Source organism: Rhineura floridana, chromosome 15 (genome assembly GCF_030035675.1).
Source record: "Rhineura floridana isolate rRhiFlo1 chromosome 15, rRhiFlo1.hap2, whole genome shotgun sequence".
Taxonomy (NCBI): Eukaryota; Metazoa; Chordata; class Lepidosauria; order Squamata; family Rhineuridae; genus Rhineura; species Rhineura floridana.
In genome coordinates, this window is record NC_084494.1 from 28,897,686 (window position 1) to 28,910,425 (window position 12,740).

Consider the following 12,740-nt stretch of genomic DNA (forward strand, 5'->3'; position numbering starts at 1 on the left):
CCCTTGATCATTCTGGTTGCCCTCTTCTGAACCTTTTCCAACTCTAGAATATCCTTTTTGAGATGAGGCGACCAGAACTGTACACAGTATTCCAAATGCGGCCGCACCATAGATTTATACAACGGCATTATGATATCGGCTGTTTTATTTTCAATACCTTTCCTAATTATCGCTAGCATGGAATTTGCCTTTTTCACAGCTGCCGCACACTGGGTCGACATTTTCATCATGCTGTCCACTACAACCCCGAGGTCTCTCTCCTGGTCGGTCACCGCCAGTTCAGACCCCATGAGCGTATATGTGAAATTAAGATTTTTTGCTCCAATACAGTACAAATACAGAATACAGGACATTACAGTTCTACTGTCCAAACAATCACCTGCTGCTACCTGCAGGCGTTAGATCAGATCAATATTTGGATGAGCTACAGGCCCATCCTGTGCATGTGCCATAGTACATGCAAACATATGAAGTTGCTTAGCATTGTGAGACCATTTGCCGATCTAGCCTAGTATTGTCTGTGTCTGGCATCGGCTCTCCAAAGCTCCACATTGAGGTCCTTCTCATCCCTGGTAACTGAGATCATTTTAAACTGAAGGGACCAGGGTCTAAACTTGGATATTATATACAGAAAGCAAGTGCTTACCATTGAGTTATGGGCCCTGTCTATTTGTGAGGAAGTGATGAAACACGAACATGTTCAGATTGCAGAAAAGTGCCAGCCCAAAATGAATACTAACAATTACCAGAAGGCATAAAAGAACAACTCCTCCTTGAGACGCAGAAGAATAACTAACCCATTCTCTAAGTAGCCAGACTGTATTCTCATTGACAATGCTAGCCAGTGTTTTAGGGACTATTCTATATGAAAGCAGAACTTTTGAAGATTCCAAAGCGACATGCATCCACAGCCCTTGCACAGAAGTGTCAAGAAGTAACACAGCATCAGTTTGCATTTGTTTGCTATTTATGATGTAGTCCTTTTCCCCGAGATTCACTAGATTTACCACATGTTTGAGTTTCTCATGTAAACATAAGAACTGGAAATTTGTCTTTCAGAAAACAATTACAACTGAAATGCCAAGGATGCTAAGTGGGAATTTGTAGGAACAGATAACAGAACCCTTTACACAACAGGGAAACTACAGAATTCTGTGTGTCCCACTTCTAGTATTGCTGCTCCATTGATGTAAAAATGGAAAAGGCAGGGTATTATCCCTCATAGAATCAGGAACATTGTGTCATGGGATGGCCTGCTCCAAGCCCTGTTTCTGATCTCATACAGGCTCTAGTATGGCAATCGTGTCATTCTGCAGTGCAGGTCTCAGCTCAGTTGTGTGTTGCAACACAGCTGATATGCAGCTGACCTACTCTGTTGTGCAGATTTGCACAGGCACTGGTATGTAGATTACATTCAATGGATCCACAAGACATGCAGTGCAGTGGACATGGCCTGAAAGATTGTGCCTTTACCCAAGGATGCTTAGTGAGCATAATGGCAAATTAAGATCTGAAGACAAATCCGACTCATGGGGATCTCCTTGGTTCTCAAGAACCTTACTTGTGCTCCCTTCTGTCAACACCGAGCTTAAAGTCTCCCACTGAAGAAAGAAGAGGAGGCTTCAAAATTAGCCTCAAGCACAAAAGCCTCAATAGACAAGGAAATACTTGCTTGTACAAAAATGGGAGGGAGGAGTATTGCTCCATGCAGTGAAGAGGCCCCTACTTGAGAGCACCCTGCACTCTGTGCCGAGTGCTTTAGTGTAAAATAGGGCATGTGGGATGCAATACTTGGAAGTATAGGGCCAATGTAGCTTGGGGTTTCATGCAACAGTAGTTCTATATTGTCTCTGCCACCAGTGCATAATCTGCAATTTCCTGTATCTGCCATGTAGACGGATGAAGTATTTGTTTGGGGATGTGCATGGTTTGCCATGAAGTCAGGGAAAGCTAAATAAGCACATCTGAGACTGCTGTTTGCTTACTATAATTATTCTTTCAAGATTCAAATCCTTCCAAGACAGCTTACAAGGAGCATCATAAAATCACAACAAACAATAGCCAAACAAAAGCTATCAAGATCCTTCCCACAGAGCAGTTGGTGGTAGAGGAGACAGTCCAACTGGAGCAGGTTCTGCCTGCCTCCCTTTCTCTCCTGAAATTCTATTCCTGTGCCCTGATCCTGATGTGAAGATGCCCCTGTAAAACATTAGTGATACTCAGGTAGGGAGTTATTGTGACTCACAATTGGATTGTGATCTGACATGAAGTGGGTCGTAGTGAGTAGCAATCAAGGCTGGCTCCAGAGCATGGCGAGATCCAGTGAGACTAGGACCTCAAGACTTGGAAGGATCACAGAGCACTAGGACTTACTTTCTGCACAGCATGCAGGAATATCACGGAGCATGAGGTTCATCAAATTAAGCATAGTGCAGGGAGAGAGAAGTTTCTCCCTCTCTCTCAAAACATTGATTGGCAATAGATTCAGGGCAGAATTTTCCAAAGTACTTCTGTACACACATGCACACAGAGTGCATAATTAATGTGTGGATTTACTGCCACAGGATGTGGTGACGGCCACAGGCTTAGCTTTTTTAGATTAGACCTATTCATGGAGGAAAGGCAGGCCTATCTATGGCTATTAGCCACAGTGGCTGAATGGAACTTCCATATTCAAAGGCAGTACGGCTGTTTTTTTTGCGGCGGGGGATACAATATCAGTTGCTGAGGTGGAGGTGGCAGAGAAATACTGTTGGGTCCATGGGTTTCCCTGAGGCATTTGGTTGACCACTGCTTGAAACAAGTTTCTGGACTATGTGAATCCTTCATCTGAACTAGCAGGGCCCTCCTCACATCTGAGAATTCTCTGTTTGCACATCCTACCTCTTTTACATTAAGCGGGACTCAGAAAGAGTACCCCTAAAACCTCAGAGCTAGTAGTGGTGGTGTGTGTTTGTTTGTTTGTTTGTTTGCTTTTTCTGCTTTTCCCTGATTGTCCAGAAAGATGCAGGGACGCCAAGTGTGTGTGTCAGCCAGAAGTGGTGTGCAGGAGGTGGGAGAGAAATCTAAAATGGCTGCCACTGCCGGTCACTTGTGTATCAGCGGCTGGTGCAAAAATCCTGGCTAGCCTTGCCATGAGGATGGAAGCAGAAGGAAGTCAGAAAGGGGGGGGGGAGGAGGAGGGAAAAAATGAAGCACTGTAAAAAGGGGAAGAAAGAGGGTGAGTTGGGGCAGTTGGTTTCGTGTTAAAGCCTGGGGTTAAATCTGGACCCTAAGTTTTGAAAGATTAAAGACCATTGCTGTATCTACCCCCTAAAAGAGATGGGAAAATGGGCTGGGAAGCCCTACTTGTCTGCTGGCCATAGGGACAGTTGCATTTGGATGAAAGAAATACACTAGAAAGTGCCAGCCCTCTTTGGCTGAGGCTGCGTGTAAGGAGAATAGGCTGTCAAGAACAGTCCTGTCTCATTGAGGGGTTAGTTACCCCAGACCAGCCCTGGGTATCTCTGAGGCAGGAAGGTTCCTGCCGAGCCAAGCTGAGCCTGGTGGGGTGGGAGGAGAGAGTTAACCACGGCTGTTGGATCATGGCCCAGAGCTCTGTTTTTTTTTTCCCAGCGTCCCTCTCTCCTTTGCTCTCTCCCGCCCTCCTTCCCTCTCTTTCTCTTCCCCCCTACGCTGGCACTGAGCATTCACTCATTCTCCCAGCAAAGCACCCCATCTCCCTTCCAACTACTCTGTGCCATTATGCCCCACACCCTCTGTTACCTCCTCTCCCACCCTGCACCCAGCCTCAGGCAGCAGCTACCCCAGCTTGGCACAGCCTGGCAGGGTTCCCGGCCTGTCGTCCCTCTCGCCCTCTGTGCCAGCCAAATCCCTCCATTTTCTTTCTTCTTCACTTCCTAACCTGCATTCTCTCTCTTTTGCCCCCCAACCCAGGGCATCTCCCCGCTTGAACCCCGAAGATTGCAGCCCCGAAGATGAATCCGTCCTGAGCAGGGTGAGGTGTTACGCTAAAGACTTTGCTTTTTTTGTGTGCCAATTTTGCAAAAAGTTTTGTTTTGGGCTAGCTGCAGTGCCACGGACTGAGATTTAGGGGCAGCCCCTAAGTTGGTTGATGGTGTTGGGATACTGAGGTGCTTTGCTTTGGAGTTGAGGGGAGACCTGGATGGAACGTAAAGGCAGAATTTCATTTTTTAATTGAGGGGGCCCCCGTGAGTGAGAAGGCGAGCTGGAGTTCCTCAGTTTATCTTCGCCGTAGCGGAGCCCAGATAAATTCTGCAGCCTGGTGGGCCATGTTGCCGGTTTCTTTGCCTTGGGTGTCTACCAGGAAAAGGGAGACAATAGGCGGGCCAAAATGAGACACATTTTGCACAATGGCAGCTCTGCAGTCAGAGCAGACCCTGTCCCCTGCTTCTTCATCTAATGTAGGAATGTCAGGGCATATACTGCTTAAGGGTTTGCCATGCTGATGTCTTGAGACCACCAGTGTTGCATCCCGAGCTCTTCATTTCTCTCCTAGGGTGCCCGTTAATTCTGGCACATGGCCTCCAGGTCCCACGCCCTTCCAGGGATCCATCACCCTCGGATATCTGTGTGTGCCTGCAGATTTCAGTAGGCAAGATCCTTCGGTATCCTTCAGTAGTGCAAAGGCCAGTGGCCTTCTTTCACTATTCCTACCTGCACCCAGGGTTCTGGTGTTGCTGCCCCTCTGTCCCGAACATTAGCCTAAGCTCCCTCAGGCTCAGATGTAAAATTCTTTGGCCGCAGTGCAGTTGTGTAACAGGACTGAAGGCCTTTCAGGAATTCCCCCATCAGCCTCTGGGCTGGAAGATTGGGGGGGGGGAAGGAGTGTGCCTGGAGCCCTGTGGTTCCCAGGGAATCTAATCCAGCCTGGCTATAAGCATCAGGAGCAAGGTATAGTGGTGGTAATAGGGGGGATGCAAGCCTTCAGGTCTTGTTCAGACACCTCCTTCCATGGTGCTGCATTTTGTTCAGCTCTTCAGCTCCCATTTGTCTGTATGTAAAAGCTGGTGTTTCTTTTTGTTTTTTTTAAACCAGCACAGGGTCAAAAAGAAGAAAGGGTTATTTGAAGGGGAAAGTAAGGGTGAAACAATGTATGGATGAGAGGGTTGCCAGTGAGAAGCACCACTCGAGTCAGGTGGGGAGGAATAACAGAGGTGGCTGTGGGGGAAGCTGCAGTGGGTCAGGGTTGAGGGGGAGAGAGGAAGAGAGAATTGCAGCATTGATGGAAGCTGTATGTGCAGCACTAAGAAGGGGGCTGGCGGGTGCCATGGGCGATGGATCGGCACAGGGAGGGTGGATTGGCACAATGCCAAGGCCTAGGCGGCCGTTGCTAGGAAACCCAGGTTCCCTTGGCAGCCAGACCGCCGTTTCACTTTCATTAAAGGGTGAGGGAGACAGAGACAGAGAAGAAATGGGGAGGGAGGGGGAAGGTCAGGGGGAGTCATTAGAAGGGGTGGTGGTGGTGGTAGAGTTGGGTCAAGCAGCACAGTGTTTGTAGAAAGTCACACGAACAGGTGGAGCCAGGTAGGAATGCCAATCAGGGATGGGTGGCTCGATGATGTGCTACCCCCTGGCCCTCACAGATGGCAAAGAACAAACATCTCCCTCCCCACGAAAATTTTCACAAGGAAAAGGGGTGTGTGTCTGTGCCCATTTCAGGCCTTCTGTTCACAAGAAAGTGAAATAGTAAGAAAAGGAGAGGTGGACAGAGTGTGTGTGTGTGAGAGAGAGAGACCCACTGCAGCTGTAAAAACTGGGATATGTCATTTCAGTACTCTTAGAAAGCCATAGAAAAGGTACAGCTAAACAACAGCAGCCCTTGGACCTCCACCCCCTCTCCAGCTTCCCCACTTCCACTCTGCGTTGAAGGAATAAGGTTTTAGGCCCAAAGCCTGATTCCTTTCTGTTGCCCACCTCCCCCAAACAGGCCGCACTTTCCTGCCATTGTCCCCCTTGGCCTCCCCTGCAAAGGTCATTTTTAAGCTGAGACATTATGAGGAAAGAGAGACATATTGGGGTGTGTGGAGGACGGCTGTGAATGCCTGTATGGGGGGGGGCAGGGCTGGCAGTTAAGGGGCACTTTGAATTCCAATCTGAAATAGCTGTGGTTGGGAGCTGGCAAGGGCGGGGGGTGGGGGCAGGAATCATGCTGGGTGAATATTGGTTGGCACTTGGGGAGACAAGTTGCTGTGGGAGGAGGGTGGTGGGTCAGCAGAGCGGTACGCCACAGCAGCTGGCAATCTGAGGTGGGGGGGCAGGGGGTTAGAATAAAGATTGGCACTCTCTGGACTGGAAAAAAGGAAGGAAAGATTGATGGCATGGGGAGGGCCTCTCTAGTTGGCACTTAGGGGTTGGCACAGGAGATGGCAGGTAATGATAATGGTTGAGGAGGGTGAGCAATGGGGATGGCGGGGGGGGTCCTGGCATTTTGAGGGCAGTTTGGCTAGCAGAGAAGGCCTCGCAGGCAGGTGGGTGGGGGCAGAGGGCTGGCTGCCTGGCACTCACGGGGGCCAGCCTGCTGGCAGGCAAGTTGGCATAGCATACCGCAATACAGCGTGATGTGAATTCATTAGAGGCCAGAGTGAGAGAGCAAGACAGGAAAGGAAGGGAAGTGGCGGGGGGGGGGACAGGAGACGGGCACTGACCCAAAGGCCAGACAATGGCAGCAGGTAACCATGGTGATGCACCCGGCTGTGCCAGCCTAGCTGCTGAAGTGGGAAGAGAGTTATCCAGACAGCCCTTGGGGAACCGCCTGCCCACAGTGGTGTGGGGTGCGGGAGAGGGTTGGGTCACTCTTTCCCCTTCTTTCCTTCTGTCTGCTATTTATGAATGTCTGGCTGGTGCCAACACACCTCCCCCCCTTGCTTCTGTTCCTTCTGCTCCCTCTCGCCATTTCTACCTCCTCTGCTCTCTCCACACCGTTCTCACACCTCCGCCTAATCTTTTCATTCCTCTATCACTCTCTGCTGTATGGCTCACCCCTATTGTCCCTCCTGTCCCCCACTTCCCCCCAATGATGCCCTTTTTCTTTCCAGCCAGATCCAATCCCCTATAACATTCCCCTCTCCATCCCAGGACCCTCCTGTGCTCATGGTGTCGCCTGAGGGAGGTGGTGGTGGGGAGGTGGCACGGTGCCCAAATCTCAGTATTCCTCTCTGCCTGCAAGTCCCTATCTTTCTCCTCCATTGTCTGCTTCAGCCTTTTGCGTTTTTTCCTTCCTCTTGTTCTCCACACCACCGTCACAGCTGCCTGCCTGCTTCTCCCACCTCATGTTTGGCCCCTTCCATCATTTTATTTTCCGCCCCCATCCTAAGTGTCTTGGCACAAGGTGCCCAACTAATAGATATTCTGCAGCTTGCTGTCCTCTGCCCACCCACCCTCTCCTCCATTCCAGCACAGCAGCTCAGGGAGAGCCCCGCTGCATGGTCTGCAGGTCTACTATCCCTCCCTGGGTCCCCATTAAAAACTCCACAAGTTGATTGGAAGATCATGGGGGGAGTACATCTGGGCTTTCTTTTCCACCTTCTCCTTTGTAGGCCCATCTTCTCTGGCTCTGTTCATCCATTTCTCTACTACAGTGATTTGCTTTTTGTTTCTGCTGTCTCTTGCAGCAAGAGAGGTTTGTGACCAGGACTGGCCCTATTGTTAACTAGAGTGAGGCTAATGCCTCAAGCGGTAGATCCTGGTGGCTCGGATCAATGGCTCGGTAATGGAGTACAGAGCTGCATGCACCATGAAGCCTGCCTTGTGCCTCCTAAGCTAGCCTGTTGCCCTCAGGTACAGTGGAGGATGCTGTCCAGTCACCAGTGTTGAAGTAAGATTCAGCTGCGTATCCATTCAGCTTTTATACGCAGAAGGCAGAGAGGGCACCATCGAAAACATTGTGCTGCCCTTGTTTGTGATATAAGGAAGGCATGTTAGGTTTTTTGAGGGCTGACCTGAGCAGAAGGAGTGTTGGCTGCTATGGGAGAGCAGGGGTGGCACTGAAAATGTGGGGTGTATGTGTTTCATCACAGCAGACAGGGCTAGCTATATATCCAGTTTTCACGATGAGGCAAAGCTCCATTTTGTTCTGACACAATGACCATCTTTCCCATTTCTAATGCAGGAGAAGCAATGGCAGAATTGAAAATCCATTTGGATTTCCTGGGAAAGGCCTGTAACACCCTTGAGAGCCTTCAAACCTGGTGTATTCAGTATTTGCTCCTCTGAGGGAATCATTACAAAAGTATTCCAAAAGAACACCTCAGCGTGCAGCCCATAGATAGGGATATACAAAGGCCTCCCTTCACCCCCAAAATGTAGTTAACCATCAAAATTCCAGGGTAGGATTGATAGAGACCCCTGTTTGAAATCCTGGAAAGCTGCTGCCTGTCAGTGTAGGCAAAACTAAGCTAATGGACCAATGGTCTGACTCAGGATAAACCAGCTTTGTATGGCTTCTCTTGAAATTGCTGTGAAGTTTTGCCTGAGGCGGAATATCCAAAATACCCCATCAATTTTTATGCAGGTTACACCTGGCAAAAACCTAAGGCTATGTGGAACTGTCCTGAGAAATGTCAGTTTGAGCAAAATTTATTTGGTTTCTCTTGAAAGACGTTGCCCCTGAGGAGGAACTCCTACATTTTATTCCAAATTACAGCTCTTCTTGTACGGTTCAAAAGAGGCCACCAAACTCCGTGGCGTATAAACTCTGAGGTGTAAGTTGTCCTTATACTGTGTCATTCATATGGGCTTGTACTTATAGACAGAGAGCCCCTTTTGCGCCAAACAAATGTCCACAGCAGCATACTCTTGTGCAGGACCTCAGGTCTGGGAACTTGCCAAATGGAGAAGCCTTTGTAGGGTACCAGGGACAGATGTTCCCATCTCTTGGACTTCTGTCTCCAAGAGGATTGTGGCATCAAGGCATACTTCTTGAGCAGCTATCATGACAGAGACACCTCAAAGCTTCATTTTCTATTTATTTAAATATACCTGCTTGCCTCCTGAGTCTACAAGGCTTAGCCCTCATATAATTAACTAGACCTCTCTCTTTACCTGCTGGTTGGTTGGAGGAGGGCGCCTCTGAGCATTGGCAGAGTCTCTCTCTCTCCTCCCCCCCCCCATACACACACAAAGTAGTCATAGCTGGTTACTGAGGGCCAGTGTGATGTAGCAGCTAGATGCTAGAGTGTTGCATGTTGGATTTTGGATGTGAGAAATAGGCCCATCATTCATTGAGCAGAATGCAAATGAACATAATACATAAAATAGAATTAAGGGGGTCATAGGGTGTTAGTTTGCAGACAAGTCTGTATCCCCTGTTCTTCCTCTTTTTTCCAAAGAAAGCCCTGTAAAAGTAGGGATCTATTTACTTGTTTCAGGTACTACCATTCCACACACCCTTTCTGGGAACTCGGGGTGATTAAACTGCAGATATGCTTTTCCAAAGTCTCCAAATCCACTAAACTCAGTTTTGCTTTATTCAGATTCCTTTTTTAAAAAAAACACCCTTTTTTTTTGTAGGCTGAGAACCAGATCACCCATTACAGAGCCCCCCTGAAGAGATATGGGTGTGGACATCTCCTACAGGTAAGACGATTCTATGAATATTCTTTTCCCTCAACTATGAACTTCACTTCACAAACATTTGGCACATTTAAAACAAAAAAGTATTCTGCAGTTCTGATCTTGTTCATTCTCAACTTTGCGGCTAATGTTTCCATTTTACAGATGGGGAACTACAGCTGGGAGAGTAATGACTTCCCCAAGATGGCCCAATGAGTTCATTGCTGTTCAGAGATTTGAACTTGGGTTGTCCAGATCCTGCATTCTGGGCTCGTCCAAACTGACCTTGATAATCCATGTTTTCCATATGCGCTTTGTCATCTGACAGTCCCCACTAGCCTGTTTGTTCGCTCTTTGCTGATATAAAAACAAGGCTTTTTTTGCACCCACACACGCAGCGGGGAGGACCCGTACTTCTTCTCGCTTTTTCCCAGCTCCGCTCCTGATTGGTTCACTTTTCCCGGGCTTCTTCCCCCAGACATTCGTGCACATGCGCAAAAGTGATTGGACGGGAATGACGGAAGGGGTGTGGGGAAACGGCCAAGGACCACCCATGAACCGCCTACATTGCTAAAGTCTGGGGTATTGCATCCTAGCGCTATGTTGAAGTGGGTGATTCCCGGTTTAAAAAAAGGAAATCGCATTTTTTGCGATACTGCAGATGCGGATTTAAACACTATAACATCCGCGAAAACGGGCGACATCATATGGACCATGGAAAATTAATGAAGACACAAAGCGATCATATTGCTGATTAAACAATCGTTTGGACGAGCCCTCTGTCAGTAGTTAGCCCTGGCTGTTTCTTTGGCCACCAAAAAGTTGTCCCTACGCCTCTTCCTAATCTTGATCCTATTTGAGGTTCCCCACCTTTAGCATCTCTATCAGAGCTGCTTCAGACATTCCAGGGAAGTACTGAGTGCAGAGATGCATGCGTGAGGCACTTCCTTTCCCCCCAAGTTGAGTCCAGAGGGGTGTGATGTGCTCATCCCCTACAGCAGGCGTGGGGAACCTTATTTCAACCAGAGGGCCACATTCCCTTCCAGGCAGCTCTTCACATGCTGGTGGTGGGCAGAACCAGAACCAAGAACAGGCAGAGTACCAGATGTAAATTCTCCCTTTCTACAGTGTAGGCTAGTTTCTACACAGACTCACACACCCCTCTCTATCCTCCATCCAGGCAAGGAAGACGCATTGTTAAGAGTTCATGGACACATTCCAGCCAGGCTGAAACACTTGGGATATGAAGCTGGGGCAGTGAGGTGTGTGGCTTGGGGAGGGGGTGTGTGTGGCTTGACAAGAGTTCCAGGGGCCACAAATAGAGTCCTCACAGGCCACATTCATGACCCTGGCCTGAGGTTCCTCAACTCTGTCCTACAGGGGGATATGTGTTTTTCCCCTCCTTTGGAAGGATGCGCTTCTTCCTGCATGAGAAATAAACATTGCCTCCTTACTTATGGGGAGAGAGAGCATATGTCACTCCCGCTTCTGCTCTCTTACCTTTCTTTCAAAATATCCAAGGCAGCTAATTCTTCCAGTGTTTGTCACTTTTGCTGAACAGCCTCAAGGCTGGCTTTATATTGATAGAAGCCCCTAGGAAGAGACCATCAACAGACCACTACCCTCCCCGCCTAACTCTCCTGGTCTCCTGTTCCTTGGCCGCCTTGCAGTGGGTGTTATGGTTGAAAAGTACATGCCACTGGGGCACAGGAAAGACGGATGCTTAACACTAGAGCAGTGTTTCCCAAACTTTTTTTATTTTTTTGTTGCTGGACTACAGTTCCCATAGTTCCTGACCATTGGCCATACTGGCTGGGGCTGATGGGAGTTGTAGTCCAGCAACAAAAAAATAAAAAAGTTTGGGAAACACTGCACCAGAGGATTGCACACTTCCCAACGTTCTCTTTGGCCATTCTGGAGTAGAAGAAATATTCATTCCAATAGAGCTTGAACAGAATAATTTCTTGGGGGATTGTGTCCATTTTAATTAGAGGGATTGTTTAGCCTCAGGCACCCAAATAACTTAGACCGGTTCTTCTTGCTACAAGCCACCCACACACACCTCAATATCTCTGTGACATCACAGGCACTGTCAGTGCTAATGTTCATGTACCTCAAGGCACAATGGTGAGTGTAAGCCTTCTGCTTTTATGCACCTCCTCCCCCCTGCAAATATGGGTTGAGTTACTTTTATATTTTGAATTGATTCATGGTTTCCTCTTACACTTAGCAGCAAGTCAACACTTTTATTTATTTATTCATCATTATTTTGTCCTGATAATAACCGGGCAAGAGGGATACTTAACACTAGATCCTCTAGGGATCCTTAACACTAGAGGATTGTGCATTTCCCAGTGTTCTCTTTCGCCACTCTGGAGTGGAAGAAATATCCATTCGTTTCAAAATTCCACTGCAGAAAATGTATGTCAGTAGCAGCTGGAAAGAGTTTGGATGAGTGGGCAGGTTTGGATGAGGAGTTGGGAGTGGAATGTCTGGGATCTGTAAAATGGCAGAGAGGTTCTGAGACTTCCCGTGTGCTAAGCACCTGTCTGTGCAGAATGCTGGTTGCCTTGATTTGATGCATTTGGTGCCCTCGCCAAGCTATGTGGATATGTCTGGTTTAAGGCCACAGTCCTGTGGGATCAGGCCAAGCATCCATTCCTGCAGAGGCCATCCGGATCCTTCCAGGAAGCCCATCAGCAGAGCATGAAAGCAACAACTCTCCCCTACTCTGTGTCTCTCCACTCAGCAACTGGTTTTCAAAGACGTACTGCTTCTGAAACTGGAGGCGCCATTTAGTTATCATGACCTATATCTCTTTTTAGTTTAGCACTAAAACACTAAAGTGAAACATAACATAAAAGTTGCTATTTGGAAATTACCTTCGCCCCCGCTCTCCCTGGTTCTGATCCAAAAAGTACGAGTCACGGCTATTTTTGCCAGTTCCTTTCTTCCCTACAACAAGGAGGAGGTGGGAGGCCTGAATAAGCATGAGATGTGTGCATTAGCTGAGATTGTGCAGACCGGGTAGAAGCCCATGGACTTCATCCTCCCTCTGTCGTCAACTTTATCACAAGAGGCCTACTTATCCCACCTCTGAGTTATGCATTGTTAGAACAGTGATTCTTTTTTTTTTTTTTTTTCAATAATTTTTATTCAGATTTTCA

General features: G+C 48.1%; 1 protein-coding gene across 1 annotated transcript in view; it reads left to right on the top strand.

The window, feature by feature from the left end:
- The window catches only part of SPACA6 (sperm acrosome associated 6), a 75,788-nt gene that overhangs the window by 22,103 nt on the left and 40,945 nt on the right, over positions 1-12,740 (top strand). The window contains exons 2-3 of the mRNA XM_061597739.1: positions 3,937-3,997; positions 9,532-9,597. Of these exons, the coding sequence (XP_061453723.1) occupies positions 3,937-3,997; positions 9,532-9,597 (127 nt within the window). The remainder of the gene's footprint in view (positions 1-3,936; positions 3,998-9,531; positions 9,598-12,740) is intronic.